The sequence below is a fragment of the Mchenga conophoros genome, linkage group LG23, assembly GCF_057382185.1.
Source record: "Mchenga conophoros isolate Kocher_MC1m ecotype Shallow Benthic linkage group LG23, M_conophoros_male_GT1.1, whole genome shotgun sequence".
In the NCBI taxonomy this organism is placed as follows: Eukaryota; Metazoa; Chordata; class Actinopteri; order Cichliformes; family Cichlidae; genus Mchenga; species Mchenga conophoros.
Genome location: NC_140547.1, coordinates 14646340 through 14663984, shown reverse-complemented (window position 1 = coordinate 14663984; position 17645 = coordinate 14646340). Strand labels below are relative to the sequence as shown.

Below are 17645 nucleotides of genomic sequence, written 5' to 3'. Positions count from 1 at the left end.
AATGCAGAAAGACGTGTGGGGAAATTCCAGAACCTGTTAATCATTTCCCAGCAGGGACTGTACACGACGGTTTGTTGCAACTCTGGTGTTTTTTGGAAAAAGTCTCATCCACTTCATGCTCCTCCCTCACCATGAAACAATGCTCACTGTAAATCATTTTACTCTAAACAAGCAAACAGACAAGCACCTTTGTGCTGTGTGAGTCATCACTTTATCGCCAGCAGCATCTGTTTTTTAGACCTTCTTGAAAGCAACACAATGAAATCCAGCGGAGAGCCCCCCTCTCCAGCTCTCTCTCTCTCTTCCGCTTTCTCTCTCCCCTTTTTTTCTTTCATGTGGCTTCCTGTCGTGACGTGCTGCAGCTCACGGCTGTAATTGGCTGCTCACTTTCACAACTTCCGTTCAAACAAAAACACAGCTTATCAGCTGACCGAGTGCAGCAGCAGAAAGTGGAGCTATGCTGTGCTAAATTTCTGTTCTGACATGTCAATTCGTCTCTAAATGTTCATCCGTCTTCAGCGAGGGAAAAAAGAGGAATGCCAACAGGAAGTAGAGCAACTTGCTGGTATCTGAAAACAGTCAGAGGAGAGTGGAAGGAGTTGTTTCTCAACACAGAGTGAGACATGGGCTCCGAGTACCGACCTCTGTCTCCGGCAGAGTCATGTAGAAGCTTGTTTATAGGTATGTGCTTGACGTTTGATGATATGTTACAATTTTCAGTTTATGTGTTCAAACAGAAATGATAGATTGGCTTTTTTTCTTGGAAATGAAATGAAACAGCTGGCTGTCCATTTCTGACAGCCAGATGTTTCAGAACAGAAACCACAGCCTGTATCATTGGGCTGGAGGGAGTCTATGTGCTGTTGTCAAAGCACGCTGGCACAAAGCGCATATTTGAACACATTCATACAAGTTTTTATAACCAAGTTATCAAAGTTACCTTTAAAGATAATACGTTCAGGTTGTTTAAAAAAAACAGTTGGTCTCAGTCTGCATCACTGTGTGAGGTAGCATAACGTAAACAGCATCAGCAGACTAAGTATACTTTATTTCTGGCATCTACCACAAAACAATCAACCTGGTACGCAAAAATCCCACTTGCTTTATACAGGACGTTACCCACACCTGAACCTCGTTAGTCTCTACCATTGAAAGAAATAGGTCAGACCAAACAATACAATTCTAAACAAAGAACAGGAATAAGATTATGCATGAAACTGACAAACGCATTTACTCAGCTAAATGGTTTGAAAAGTAAAACACTACATACAATACAACTCAAAAGGCTACTTTAAAGAAAATAAACAATACTAAACAAAATGAAAAACCCTTCATTTGGTTGCACCCAGTGATGCGCGCAGTGACCTCATGACCCTATATAAACAGGAAGTACTGAGGCGGCCCTTCCCATATACTTGCCTTAAATACAGGACCTGAATAAATGGACAAACATGGTAAGTATAACCGAAGAAACATAATTTACCAGACATTTGCCTGTGAACAGAAGAAAATTCAAGTGACCTGATGGTTAGCAGTGTTTGCTTTAAAAAACATGTGCATGGATGTAATGGATGTAACTACTGCTACCACAAACAAACCCGGGATAGTGTGTTAAGCAAAGTTACACCAGCAATGTCTAAATTAAAGCATTATGGCTGACTGTAAAATAACAAGGAAATACATTATCAATATGGTCAAGGGACCAGTGGTAAATGAGCATGTAGCATGTAAAGCTTGTTTTCTTGGTTTAAACATTATAAGAAATCTATCATCACTTTGTCCTAAGCTAAACACAAAAATAAAGTGCAGATTCATTTTTTATAGCTAACTAACAGTGACTAACCAATGCAATTCTCTAAGCTTTATATATGTATGATACACACATATATGATGTGCTGTTTGCATATAAGTGTGTGAAACAAAGTCAGGATCTGCCTTTGTCTCTGTCCTGCTCTGACATCAGATTCAAATGTTTGAAGCAGCAAGAACATGAATTTCATTCTTCTGTTATCAGACTTTTGGAGATAAGTTTTCTAATTTGCCGGAAAAAGCAAATGAAAAACAAATAAAGAGCTTAAATATCATTGACATTTAATAATAAGCTGTTGGCACAGAGGGCTGTAAGTAAACAGTGGGCAGCTTCTTAAGGTCACAGTGAGGAGATTTAAATCAGGTCCTTCACATCGATTTGATTGCTCAAAAGTCTACGTCAGTTAGCATTTATATGGGAGTATAGAGGTGTAGTGGGCAAATTCACTGAAAGGCCGCCTTCTGTATAACTACAGTGGATGTTGTGCTTGATTTCTCTTTTACCAAATTTGGAGGAGTTGCAGTTGAGAAAATGTATTTGAACAACAGCAGAGCCAAAGTTTTATGGCTGTTTTTTAAATTTTACATACCTCGAAGCATCAGTGGTTATTGACTGTTGTGATATTTTTTTTTTAGTTTTCTTTTGAGTTTTAGTTTTGATATTGATTTGGTTTCACTTTTGCTTGTTTCGGTAAGTGTTTACTGTTTGAAAATGGCGAGCTGTCATTGGTTTCACTTTTACTTTTAAAATTCAGAACCCATAATATATTTCAAGCACAGCATTTGACTCAGTCATGTAGACATCCCACCTCACTGAACAAAGCCTCCTTGCACTGGTTGTTTTGAGGAATTTGTCTAAATTTAAAAATGTAAATATAAATGTTAACCAAAATGCTTTTTCCCACCTAATTTTAGTTTTTGGTTTAGTTTAACTTAACTATGGCCACACCCAGTTTGCACCCATTTAGCAGTGTTGGAAACGACACTGCAAAATGAATTTATCATTGAATTTTTATTACCAGAGTCCAACAGCCAGTAATTATTACACTATGTGAGGTGGTGGTCTTCCCATTGCAAAGATTTTGGTTTTACCTGTCTTAGGCCAGTCATAAAACACTACAATGTCAGGTGTTTAAGGACGATACAGTGTTTTTAGGTGTGCATAAATGCACTCTGTGTTTGATGTATAATGGATATTATACTGTATATTGCAATTACCTACAAATAGACCTAAATGCTGAGAAAAGTCATTGAGCTCTTGTCCAGTATTAGTAATATTTTCTCTCATTTTCAGACTTTGGTCACATTTTCAGTAATTAAAGAGAAAAATGTCGAATTTACACTTGTTTAGTAAAACACCACTAACTTCCATCTAGAGGTGCTCTAGGTCTGCACTTGGAAGTTGCGATGGTCGTGGTGTTAGCTTACAAGTTCCCCAACCCCCATCGCAACCCCCCCTAACCATTGTAGCCAGATGGCTGTCACACAGGCGGTTCCTCGCCCAGACCATGCTGATTTCCCATCATTCTTTTGTTAATGAGGTCGTTAGCAATGCAGTGGACAATTAAATTATCCCAATCTGGCATTTTCCTCATTTGTTTACTTTGTAGTGCACTGTACAGTGTTTCAACCTCGAGTAACACTGCTCAGTTTGCCTCTGTTGACATTATGGTTTCCATCCTTCTGTCGTTTTCTCTCAGGTTTCATGTGTGATGCTGAGCAGCGGTGAATTAAAACATCACTGACATGCCTTGCAACTGAAGCTGGTTTCACAGTCAAGTAGCATAAACAGAGCTTTTGACAGAGTGTTGGTACGTTCTGCTTTGTGATAAGATCATCACCCTGTATGGAAGCGCACAGCTGAGAGCTGCTGCTGCTGTACAGAGCAAGTTTTGTTGGCTGTTAAATCGTGCAGAGAGGAGGACTTCAGCCAGTTAGTGGAGCACCCACCTTCATGTGAAACTCTGCTGAACGCTGACACCACTGACAGTTAATTATGGGAGTCACAGATCACGCAGACGTTCCAGCTCGACTACGATTGACACACTGCATGTTTACATCTCTGTTGTAATGTTGTTTTCTAGTTATTTTCCCAGCAGTAGTGCTGTTATTTAGCTCCAGAAGTGCCCCAGGGCTTGCCATAATGATCGTAAAAGCAGCACAGATTCGGGGGAGTGAAATGTTAAAAAGGACTTGTGCGTATAATTGGTGAACCTGCCATCACAGTAACTTTGGCAATATTTTTGGTCAGGCTGTTGAATCACTCAGACTGCCTGTTAGCTAGATTGTCATTCTCTATAGGTATGTCTGTACATGGCTCCATTATTTTCTGCAAACTCTTCAGCACATACAAACTTATTTTGACAGTGACTGAAAACCAACTAAACTTGCTATACTGTTAGGAAGGCAGACTAAAGGCGAGCAAACAGATGAATGTTGACATACTAGTATGTGGAAAGTGTGTCAGTGCAGCAGTAGGCCAGTTGCTTGCTGTCAATAACAGCGAGTTAAAGCAAGCAGCTAAACACCAGACATTTACCTCGAAGTGCCAGCTTTGGGACTGAATCAAAAATAAAAGTTTAGGGTTTCCTCCTTTACACAGCCTGTCTCAGAGATCTTAATGCAAAGTGAAATATATGCATGGTCAGTAATAAAATCTGCTTACACAGATCGTGATGGGTTGCATTAAAGACTCTTCCTTTGATTAAAAGATTTTTCATCTGAGGATAGATTTTCACCTGAAGCAATGCAGATCAGTGAGAGGCCCAAAAGAGACAGGAGCTTCTGAGGCAGCAGTTCATCCTCCTATCAGGCGAGAGCACAGATGACAGCTAGCCCTCGCTGCCGTCTCTCAGTGTTTTTCTGGGATGAAACCAGCGGACCTGGCTTCTAGCTACTGTCCAATATTTAGCTTCAAAGCTGCTGCTTGGGAATCATCACTGACGGACGGTCCTGGCGAAGTGTGCTGTTAAATCAGAGGTGCTGGTTGCAGCACAATGGGGCCTAAAGCGCTGGATGGATGTTGTGGCTAACCCCAGCCTAGGGCCAGGACCGCATGTCTGGCAGCTCGCACATGATGTATTCTTCTCTACTTTTATGCCCACCCCTAATTGAACCGGGACGGATCATTTTACTGCGAGACTTTAGGCTTTGCTTCAGCTGTGCGCTCAAAGCAGCTGTTAGGAGTTTTGATGGCAGCAGATGAAGTGTTGTTGTTAACAATTAGCAGCTCCTGACCTTTCTTTACATCCTGTTGCTTAACACAGTCTTGCATGAGGACCGAAGCAATGGAAATTTGGGGTTTTAGAATGTGTGGTACTAACCTCGGCACTACAGGGGGCAAAACACCACCTTAGCTTAGATTAACGTATATTTCCACAACTTTGTTGTATATGTACAATGACAATAAAGGGCTATTCTATTCTATATAAGGGTCGGTTCAGATTTCAGATTGTAAGGACCCGTGGTTGTTGCAAACATATATATATAACATATGAACATAGCAGTTAAGATACATTCACAAATGAAATTATTATTTTTCACCAAGAAGGAATCAAAGTTAGAAGATGAGCCTGCTATCAAAATATAGGGTAAAACGAGTCCTTCCATATCCTGCCTATTGCACATGATGATGCAAACCCTGAAAGTTTACCTAAAATACATTTTTTCAAGTTTTCTCCAGTGAGTTGTGAGATCAAACAATCAGGGTACCAATGCTTGTTTCTGTTCCTCTACGTCATAGAGATTAAACTGGTGCAGTTTTGCTGTTGAAGCTATGAGGTATTCCATGACAGTGATGCTCAGGGTTGGTCAGAAAGAAAAATGCAAGAAACAAAACAAATGTGACGCTTGGTGTAAAATCGATCTGGTTTTAGAAGCCCTGAAAATTTCATGTCATGAGTTATGATGCAGAAAGAAATACAGGAAAATGCTACATTTTGACCCACCTTTACGTACCTTGGGGACATGTAACTTGAAACATATTTGCAGTATGAAAGGAATATTACGCATGGCTTCATTTATTATACTTGAGTTACTACACAAAAACAACATCAGCTGATTCTGATGGGGTCAGGTGGGAGGGATCGGGTTTTCGTGAAATGACCCGTGAATGTTTTACGTGGTATAATCACACTTATAGCTACAGCTGCATCGGGATTTTTATAGTGACAGGAGGTTATGCAAAAGATGCCAGACTCACAGAGTTGTCACCTGACTGCAATTAATGGAGTTTTTAGCATGTGTGAGCTCATTATTTTGGTTTTATGCCTCAGTGCTCTCATGCGCATTGCTGCCAATAGGAAAATAGTGGAAAAAAAACCTCCCTTATCCCCAGTGTATGCTAACTGCCCAGCCCCAAACTGCAGACAGATTTAGCAGCTAGCTGGTGAATTTTGTGGAACATTTAAAAACTGAAATGTTTCTCCAGATATTTCTTTCAGTAGTTCTTCAAGGTGAGTGTATTCTTTTTTCAACTTCAGCCCGGTTTTCCAGCAGTGCTAATATTGTTAGTTCTGAAAGTGGCCAGTGTTCACCTTCTGTATACTTTTAAGCTAAAATCAGTTTTTTTAAATGAATTTTTTAGGCTAAATGTGGCTTTGATGCAATGTGAAAACTTCCAAACTGACTTTTGAATGAGAATTACTCTTACCTTTTGTTTTTGTTATTTGCACGCACTAGTTGAACTTTGTAAAAGCTGCTCTAACTGAATAAACACTGCAGTGTCATCATGGTAAACCCAGTGAACCCAGTTCATGCTTAAAATCCAGTTTACTGTGTAGAAATACAGGTTTAAATAGATTGTCCCTTTAATGTTCCCTTAATGACTAAATAGAAAACAACATTGTTGTTGTTTTTCATCTCTTTATTGAGTTGGATTTGATGTATTTTCTGTACTTTCTATATTGTCTCTAGCTTATCAAAAATAATCCAAAGTTCAGAGGTAAGCCACCAGGACGTTTGATAAAGGCCTGTCAGTTGACTCTTCTACCACCTAACATGCACACATTGGTATGACAATGTTTTACGTCCTGAGAATTCTCAAAGTTGAAAACGCCCAGACTGCTTTTGACTGCCGACTGTGGGGCAACCAATCTGTAGAATAACTTTGTAAAGCTTTTATTGTTTTAGAAAGAAGCTGCCGTTTTTCTACCAACTAAATATACGTATACTTAAACGCTGATACAGGGAGTGCAGAATTATTAGGCAAGTTGTATTTTTGAGGAATAATTTTATTATTGAACAACAACCATGTTCTCAATGAACCCAAAAAACTCATTAATATCAAAGCTGAATGTTTTTGGAAGTAGTTTTTAGTTTGTTTTTAGTTTTAGCTATTTTAGGGGGATATCTGTGTGTGCAGGTGACTATTACTGTGCATAATTATTAGGCAACTTAACAAAAAACAAATATATACCCATTTCAATTATTTATTTTTACCAGTGAAACCAATATAACATCTCCACATTCACAAATATACATTTCTGACATTCAAAAACAAAACAACAACAAATCAGCGACCAATATAGCCACCTTTCTTTGCAAGGACACTCAAAAGCCTGCCATCCATGGATTCTGTCAGTGTTTTGATCTGTTCACCATCAACATTGCGTGCAGCAATCTGACATTTGATGATGGACCACAGGTTCTCAATGGGGTTCAGATCAGGTGAACAAGGAGGCCATGTCATTAGTTTTTCTTCTTTTATACCCTTTCTTGCCAGCCACGCTGTGGAGTACTTGGACGCGTGTGATGGAGCATTGTCCTGCATGAAAATCATGTTTTTCTTGAAGGATGCAGACTTCTTCCTGTACCACTGCTTGAAGAAGGTGTCTTCCAGGAACTGGCAGTAGGACTGGGAGTTGAGCTTGACTCCATCCTCAACCCGAAAAGGCCTCACAAGCTCATCTTTGATGATACCAGCCCAAACCAGTACTCCACCTCCACCTTGCTGGCGTCTGAGTCGGACTGGAGCTCTCTGCCCTTTACCAATCCAGCCACGGGCCCATCCATCTGGCCCATCAAGACTCACTCTCATTTCATCAGTCCATAAAACCTTAGAAAAAACAGTCTTGAGATATTTCTTGGCCCAGTCTTGACGTTTCAGCTTGTGTGTCTTGTTCAGTGGTGGTCGTCTTTCAGCCTTTCTTACCTTGGCCATGTCTCTGAGTATTGCACACCTTGTGCTTTTGGGCACTCCAGTGATGTTGCAGCTCTGAAATATGGCCAAACTGGTGGCAAATGGTATCTTGGCAGCTGCATGCTTGACTTTTCTCAGTTCATGGGCAGTTATTTTGCGCCTTGGTTTTTCCACACGCTTCTTGCGACCCTGTTGACTATTTTGAATGAAACGCTTGATTGTTCGATGATCACGCTTCAGAAGCTTTGCAATTTTGAGACTGCTGCATCCCTCTGCAAGATATCTCACTATTTTTGACTTTTCTGAGCCTGTCAAGTCCTTCTTTTGACCCATTTTGCCAAAGGAAAGGAAGTTGCCTAATAATTATGCACACCTGATATAGGGTGTTGATGTCATTAGACCACACCCCTTCTCATTACAGAGATGCACATCACCTAATATGCTTAATTGGTAGTAGGCTTTCGAGCCTATACAGCTTGGAGTAAGACAACATGCATGAATAGGATGATGTGGACAAAATACTCATTTGCCAAATAATTCTGCACTCCCTGTACAGTTGAAGCTTTTTAAAGTTCACAGTTAACTCTTACTCCTTATTGGCTGCCCCTCGAAAGCAGACAGTTGTGTCTGACCATATTAGGATATCTGCTAACACTGACATCATGCAAAAAACTCTCTGAAACTTCATATTTATAGCAGTCTCAATCCTGAACTTTTAACTAACAGGGATGACTTGTAAATATTCGGACCTCATTATCTGAAACTGTGGCCGTATTTAATGTGAGCATGCACTATTTTAATAGTTTATATGTGGCAGAAAATAATGAAAAAGCATCATAAGCCCACATTCCCTTCTCTGCGTTCCCACTGGGAATAACATGAATGTCTAATGCTCTGTGGAACCGTACTGTGTGTGTTGAACACTGTAATAGGAAATAAGTATCGCTATACATGGATGAATATTTGATATGAATCTTAACGCGAATCAGGGATTAGCCTTTGATCCAATGTGAAACCATTCATAATCTCCATCTTCTGCTCGTCTTCCACAGAGACATCAGAGTGCTTTATATGCAGGGATGGTGAACTTAAAGCCAGTGACCCGCTGAGGAATTTCTGCGACTGCAAGAATTTACTTGCCCATCACGTGTGTCTGTCCACATGGATCCAGAGGGTAAGACAGACTTTCCATGTAGGGAACTGTGATATTTTTGAATTGCCATCAGCTGTTTGTTAAAGTGTAAGCGGTGAAACGTCTGTGCTGGTTTTCCAAAATTGACTAAATGTATTTGCCGTCTCGCCTTATTGAGACAAAACATTGCTTGCCTAATGAGCTACCTTTCAAATAGAAATACCAATTAGTTTTAATGAGGGTTGCTAACAATGGTGACGCGTCATCGTTATACAGTTGAAACACGGAGGCCAAGACAGTGAGAAGTACCTCTTAATGGACTGGCTGAAATCCAGGAAGCTATCAAGTGCCCAGCACAGGTCACCTACCACAGAGGAGCTCATTAACATCTGTAGTCCTTCTTGAACCAGCAGTTGTACTAACACATTGGTCGGGGAGCCGGTGTTTTTGGACTGCACCTCCCAAAAGCTCACTTTACACTCTTCTCAGTTGATAAAATCTAAGGTTCCGTAGGTGGCATACATTTCTCTTTCTGTTCAGTCATGGAGCTTCTTTCTGCTCATGCTAATTACTCTTCCACCATTAATTCCCAACAAACTGCTGCTGCTGTCGCTGCCAGAAATTGGATTGCCAGAATGTATAATTACCGCTGTGTACCAAGTATTTTCCCAGAAATAAAAGATAAAAGCTAAAAAGCGAGTGAAGAGGTGTGTTGATGTGAAAATGTAAATTCAGCAGCGGACTTTAACACCTCAGCTGCAGTCTTTCACAGAAGTAAAAAACCTTCTCTGTATGCAAATGAGTTTTTATGTCACAGGACATGAAAGTGCACTTTACGAGCTTGTTACTTTGCTTGGACAGATGCACTGATGCGCTGTTCAGTTTTACATAATGTGATCACTGTACAACTGCCTTAAAGGGCGTCATACAGCAGTAATCACAATATGACTCTAAAAGTACTGGTTGTTAGCTCTGAGAATCGTAGCAGACGGCACTGTGAAAGTTAAAGCTCTAATTTAATGTTTGAAGTGAAAAACAGATTGAATGGCTATGTGTTGTGTGTAATGACTCTCTCTTAGGCTAGGAGCTGTGGTTTTATAATGTAGCATTTTTAGCGCTTCCATTTAGCTGTCTTACCAACCTTGTAGCAGCAGGTAGCTCTGATAAACCCCCTGAACGTCACCAACATGCAGACTGACAGTTTTAGGAAAAAGCTGGTAAATATATTTAAGCATTTAGCAGTTAAAGAGCCACATTTTCCTAAACTGTGGGTGGCAACTAGGGGCTGCTTTTGCTAGTCAGCTAATCAGTTAAACAAAGTATTCTTACTTTATTAAGATGGTATGATGCCACGCACCATTAACAGGGTCTGCAGCCCCCACAGACGGCTTTAATGGGAAGTTGTAAATGAGCGCGATGGAAAGTAAGCAGACAGCTGTGCAAATCGGTGCAGTGCTGCAGTATTTGGATTTCAAAAGTGAACATAACCATTTGACTGAAACATTCCATAAACTACATCCTGCGCAGGCGTGTGGATGCTAGTCTGCAGTAAGACAAGGCAACTAACAGCTAACGTTAGCCACACAAAATAATCTGATGCACACAAATTGATGAGTGATGCATTTCAGGAAAAAGTATATTTTGTGTAGGGACGACATCACCATGGCAACCATGAGCACAATGATGCGGACCGTTTTTTATAACTAAACTTAAGTTAAATATGTAAGTTTAACCTTGTCATGAAGTTCTGTCACCATTAGGGATGCTCCCAAAAACAACAACAACAAAAAAAAGCAGAAGATAATTTCAATAAATTAGAAAGTCAAACGGTGGAAAAAAATCTTCCTAAAATGTTCCACGTTTTCTGCTTTTTCAAATAAAATCTATTCTCAAGTTGAATAAATACACACACGGACAACTATAAAGACTACACAGTTGCATGGTGGGAAATGTAGTAGGCTTCAGTCTGTGTGGCGTTTACGCCTTCTAGAGAGTTAAATGTGAGGATGTGTTGGCACAAATTTCAACCATCTGATTTCGGATTTGACTGTAGAGCCAAAGAGCAAATAAACTGAAAAGTAATTTCATCTGTGTCACTAATGCACGTTTGGATAGTGCTTGATTCCATTTGAGGTATAAACAAATTCCAGCTGTATATAAATGCATCAAGATCTAATTCTGCATCATAATGTATGCACTTCACAGCATACTGATGCTTGTAGATTAATCAAAGAAAAATGTGCGTAAGCTTGTTGTGTCGTCCACTCCAGAGAGCTTTGGGTCTCTTTGGATACTCCACAAGTGGTAGACAACATGCTACAGCAGACCTTTCATCTGCACCACCCAGCTGTCAGAGTGAAGAGCCTCTTCCATTAAGTGTGTGTCTTCCCACTATACAATTATATACAGACATACACACAGGCTTATGAAACGGGCATGCTACACGCTCTGGGATGAGTGTGTGTGCCGAGTACTTTTAACGTGAGTGTGTGTGTGTGTGTGAGAGAGAGAGAGAGAGAAGCAGACACAGAGAGAGGGGGGAACATGCATCCATTTAGAGTGCTCAGGGTTGGGAGCCCCTTTCCCTTTTTACGGAACAGAAATCAGCAATTGACCTGTCACTTTTGCTCTGATAGCCATCTCTGGAAAGCAGGTCATGCACATATGTCTAAAGTGCCTCTTAACCGCATTTTATGAAGCCAGAAAATGTAATCCAATAATGATTTGACTTGAGAGAGACAGAGCTAGCCAGCTGGGAGTGATAGCATGCACAGTTACCACTCCTCTAAAAGCAGCTTGTACGGGAAGGGGGAAAAAAAAAAATCCACGTCCTTATTTAATTTCAGCCACAACAGTATCACACAGATGTTGTCACTAAAGAGTGGGCACGCAGAATTCAAACACGGCGAAACACCACTGGCATTCATTTCAGCTGTTGATACATACTTCAGCATGTTTGCAGCAGAGGACTGTCTGAGTGATTATCGTCTCCACTGAGGCAAAACATACGCTATCTTTTTTTAGGGCTGCCTCATTTGGCTCCCTCCCCCTTCTCCTCCTCCTCCTCCTCTTCACTCAGGTTCCTAAAGACAAATAGCATGGCACAGAACTAATTAGTAACCAGGAACTAGTTAGGAGATGCCCTTTGAAAAACATGTCCTGAGGCAGGATTTAAATATATGGACAGAGTCAGTGACTGAGTGTGCCTGGGAGATCCCGGCCTCCAGGCACGGCAGCACTTTGACCTCTGACCCTCATTATAGGGAGTGCATTCCTAGAGGGGTGAAACCCCTCAAAGCACGAAGTACAAGGGCATGAGTAGACTGTATAGCACCAGCTGAGTGTGGACTGGTGTGAGCACTGCCTGCCCACTCACTGACAGCTTGAGTACTTGACTAGGATCTCTACAGATAAATTCTTATTTTTTTTATCCATCTGGTTTCATTATATTGAGGTTAATCAGAAAAAAAATGCTCTTTAGAATTTGTAATTCCAACCGTTTGAAAAAACGCAGAGGAAAAAAGAAGTCACGCTGAAGAGTTAAATATAGAACCGATTCAATGGAGAATGTGTGAAGTGATGAAAAACATAATGAGATGTGCAGAAAATGAGTTTAGTTTCTGACGTACGTTAGATATGTTTCTCATTTGTGATAAATTTGTTTGGGTGCATGACTATGTCTCCTTTTAATTGCGAGTTAAGCGTCTAACCCTCTTCTCTCCCTTTCACTCTCATTGGCTGACATCTCTGCAAACAGACCTGGTTTACATTCATCAAACCAACACTTGCAGCAATCAGGCCACAGTGCCAGGGGCAATGGTCCTCTTTATAAAATCACATTGCCTAATAGCAGTGTTCTATAATTATATGCCATTAACATCTATCAAAATGTGCTCCTGCATGCCATGCATGTTAGTGGTTTGTGTACGCACAAATGCTTTTCTTGTTATTAGCGTGTTTAGCGAGCGAGCACCAGCTTAAAGATTGTTAAACATGTTACTGGATGCGTGCTTCTGTCATATGAAGTGATGCATTTAGTCTAAGCGTTAAATACGCGCACGTGTTCATGCTATTTATTGTAGTTAGAGGAGGCCTCGTGTGCAAACCAGCCAAAAAAAAACACAATCAGTAAAACAACAAGAGTGCGGTGTCTGAAATGTTGCTTTCGGTTTGATGTGTTTTTTGAGTTTTGTGAAATATTGATGTTTCATATTTTGTTGTTTTGTCAAAGGTTGTTTTCTGATCCTTTGTGTTTTTAATGCATTTTTTGAATTGTGTTCTCTCCTTTGTCCTTGTGTCTTGTGAAATGCTTTTGTTAGTGTTATTTTTACCATTTGTGGTTTTTTTTTTATACAGTGTTGGTTTTCTGTATGATTTTTTTTTTGGCTAATGCTTATTTAAAAAAAAAAGAAGTTGTGTTTTTGCTCCTCAAGGCCACCATACTATAAAGGCTTTTAAGCAATTTAATTAAATTAGCATTGTTATGCATAGTGCACCTTTGGGTTTAAAATAGTGCACCATTTCCCCAACAAACTTAATTAGTTTATTGATCAAAACAACAAACAAATGATTCGTTGTTCATGCGTGTCATTCAGGAACTTTGGAGCCGCTGTTTTCACGGCTCATTGTCACTAAATTACTTTTAAATATCCTTTTCCTTACAGGGATGTGGGAGTGAAGACAGAGCGCGATGCATCATCTGCAAGGCCAAGGTAAGTGTATCGACGAGCATGTGTGTTTTGAAAAGGGGGCCGTGATATCAAATTCAGTGAGATATCTGGTTATGTCTCATTCTTTTAATCTTTACTGTGTGAAATGTAGATGGTGCACATTTAAACAAACCCCAGTTAAGCCATTAAACAGTGTCTGCATCTCACAAGCAGATTTAAAGAGAGCAGATCTATAATACTAATGAGCAATCAGGTCTTTGTTTTGCTCTGTGATTTAGCTGATTTGCCAGCAGTTGTGTTGCTTATGAGCTGTAAGCTGTCTTTTATTCCTTATTATTGCAGCCGAACACTCGCTGCGGAAAAGGAGGGCGAAGCATTATAATATTTGGCAGAGGATACAAGCCATGTAATGACAAAATCTGTATTCATTTCGTGAGCAGAAATTAATCATGCTTTCCTGTGTTACATTCCTAATGCAAATTTTCTGTCAACACATTGTGTCTCGTGTTTGTGAGTTTATTCGTTTGAAACGGCGGAGCTGATGTGTCATCACAGATGGGCCTGCATGCTGGAGAAGGTGGCCGCATTACTAACCATCTCAGATTAGGAAGTATGCCGTTGATGTGTTGTATGTATTCATGCTTGTGTCGTGGGTCAAAGCATCACAAGCTGGCTCTTGAGTGTTTTATTCATTGTTTGCTCTCCAGTGTCGGATTCGCTGTCTGGTCCTGTGTGTACGTATGGGAAGGATCCACTCTGTGGGAGAAAATGTCACAGTAACTTTGACGACGACCTTTCAGGTGTCGAAGATATTTTAAACATGAAATCGTGCGAGTGCACATCCACAGTCTCACTCTGAGCAAATTAAATGAAACATTTAGCTTGGGGTGGAAGTCTCGAGTGTGTGTCGTTGCCACTGTGGGGCTAAAAAAACAGTGAGATGTTGTTTTTTGGCAGCGGGGTGATGAGTATGTTTTTAAGGTCTTTTCATGGGTTTCACGTAAAAGAAGATGATAATCTAATAAGGCTGGTTTAAGAATTGTGTTCTTATTTCTTTTGTTTTTCTCCTTAAAAATGAGCATTTCTTGCTTCTGAGCGAGGAATTCTCATTGAAGCATTTTCGAGCTGAGATTGTATACGAAGATGGTCGATGTCGACGGGCTGTCACCCTACTCTGGTAAAGCGATTTCTAACAAACTGCAGTTGTGGTATTGAGGTCCTATTTTTGCTGGAAAGTCCCTTGAATGAAGAACTCTTAGAGTAACTGCTAATGTTTCTGATTTTAGGTGTTGTGCTCCTGACTCACCAGCTAAAGCAAAATTATCTTGTCAGTTCAGCTGGCCTTCAAAAGTCAAACTAACTTTCTAAACAGAAGAAAAAAGAAAAGAAGAAAAAAGCAAAATCCCTCAGAGTCTCAGTTAGTGCAGTTTGCTGCAGAGCAACTTTCTTGGAGGTTGGAGAGAGGTGACAAATCACAAGGTGCCAAAAAAGGAGCCGTCCTTTATGTTCTTATGTCTAATTTCAAAGGTCTGCAGATGCCTCCAGGTGTACTTCATTCAATCAGCAATGTTGCAGTTTTTGGCATCAAATAACTAATCAAACACAAGACTGACTTGAGGAAAATGAACATTAGAACAAACATAAAAGTACTCAGTATCACAGAAACCATATTTGTCCCAATGCCTTTTAGCTTTCAAAGGGTCGAATTCTGCCATTTTTTTTTTTTTTTTACAAAAGGTGTCCTCTGTCATCAGCAGTATTACATGCCGGGAGCAAACTGTACACTTTTTGCAGTGTGTATTTGGAGATTGGCAAGGTGGCAGTGCCATAAATTCTATGACTATTAACCAGGCAATGGCTGTTTAAGTCCCATTTGGGAGCTCTGCGTTTTTCACTCACTGTTTACTCTGACTTTCACTCCCTGGTCAAAGAAACACGGCACTTAAAGACCAAGTGTCCTTATTTTCCGACTTGTCAGTGTTGCTGTGGCACCAACAACAGGAGAACTTCTCCTTTCTGACCTATTTAAACATGCTGATTCATACACTTTCAATTACATTTTCATTTCAGTTTATCCTTTAGCACAAATCCTGCTGCTCTGTTGTCCTACAGATATAATCATGCACCTGACTGTGGGGCTGTGAGTTACCGATTTGCTGTATAAAATGAAGTCGCCATGATATATAAAGAGAAGTTATGGAAGCACTACTGCGAGCTGTCACACTACCCTGCAGACTATCACCTGACTGTAATAATGTAATCCAGTGTTGAGGCCATTTTCATTACTTTCCTTCTTCCCTGACAGTATCTGGCTGCAGGCAAACGCATTTTTTTAGGTGTTACAACCATCCCTCCCCTTCTTTTAGCTACGAGGGGACATTTCTCGCACTTCTGCAGCATCTCCAACTGACTGTTGCATTTGTCCTCGCCTATTGTACCGATGGCATCATTGTCAATTATTAATGCCGAGGAGTAAGTGTCTGAGAGACATCCCACTGAGAGACCAAACAGCCACGAACAGGGGTTAGTGGCAGGGCCAGGGAGTGCTGCGAGTGGCAGCTGCACCATTTAGAGAGTGATTGTTGGGAAGCTCCTACTATATATTGATATGAACTCTGCTACAGTAAGTTAATGCATCAGTATAATAACATTTTAATGTCTGCAGTGGCATGGGCATTTAATATTTGTCCACAGAGAGATGTATATGTAGATCTGCAATGACTCTAATGATGGTGATAATCATTTTGTCCTGCGCAGCTATCGCTCTATAATGCATTACTGCAATCACCCTTGGTTAACATTAAGAGGCTTTAGCCATTACGACTTTGAGCGAGCAGTGCTCATCATAGTCTCCGATTCAATGCGCCAGCCATTTCATTTTGCATCTTTATTTTTATTCTTCAAGCTTCTTTTTCCTGTATGTTGTTTTCCCCTTATTGCAACGGGGTCTCAAATGTGGGCCATTTGTATGAGTTATGCTAATTTGTTGGGGCAATGAATGCATTAATTTCATTAGCACATGGCCTCAAAGCAATAATTACCAGAGTAGGTGTGTCAGAAGCAATCATGTTAAAATTTGCCAGTTAATTATTAAGATTTTGTTCTGAGGGACCTGAATTTGACATGAGTCGCCGAGGGAAAAAAAAAAGAGAGGAGAAAGTTAATGCATTCCAGTGGCCGAGGCTAGCTGCTTGTTGTTGAACACAGTGGGGGTGTCTGCGACATTGTGGGCCTACTGGCACGATTTTTTGCATGTTGACAGCTCACATTCTGGACTAATTACCACAAATAGCAGAGGGTTAGCTGGTGCTTGGTCAATCCAGGAGGGTGTAATTTTAAAGAAAAGGAGGTCCGGTAGTTCCAGGCCGTCTAATGGCCCCTGCTCCGTCAGATTGCAGTCCAGTGTAGATGATATTGGTCATGACTTGTGATGAACAGATTCACAGCTCACTTCGTTGGTCCTAAATTGGATCAGGAATATATATTTGCAGCTTCACTGTGGCAGTAGTGATCTGTTGGGGTGTTACAAGGCTTTGTAACAGTAAAGTATAACAGCTTTATTACAGCATGTGAATAATACAGGGTAACAAAAGCAAATAATATTTCTGTGTATGTGGATGCCTTAAATCAGTAGTATGAAGCTTCTTAATAGCTTTGATTGTGTTGATTATAACAGGAATGATTTTAATTCATTGCATGGATCCAATATAACTGTTTGATATCTTTATTTATATTTTATGTCTATCAATTTTATTTAAATATGATGCATGTGTTTGAAATATCTGTCAAATTATTTGCTGCTTAAACATATGAATACCCCAGAAAACAAGAAATAAAGATACAGAGCATGCTTTGTGAGATGCTATGGCTTTATACTTGGAACAAGAGTTGGGTT

General features: G+C 40.3%; 1 protein-coding gene across 3 annotated transcripts in view; it reads left to right on the top strand.

Moving 5' to 3' along the window:
- Nucleotides 1–395: 395 nt before the first annotated feature.
- The window catches only part of LOC146546875 (uncharacterized), a 95183-nt gene continuing 77933 nt past the window's right edge, over nt 396–17645 (top strand). For 2 of the 3 annotated variants that reach the window (XM_085265511.1, XM_085265510.1), the window contains exons 1-3: nt 396–681; nt 9001–9122; nt 13745–13792. In XM_085265511.1, coding sequence (XP_085121637.1) covers nt 624–681; nt 9001–9122; nt 13745–13792 — 228 coding nt within the window. In that variant the 5' untranslated portion in view covers nt 396–623. Of the gene's footprint in view, nt 682–1413; nt 1455–9000; nt 9123–13744; nt 13793–17645 lie in introns of those variants that run through there. The other variant, XM_085265512.1, reaches the window with a different exon arrangement.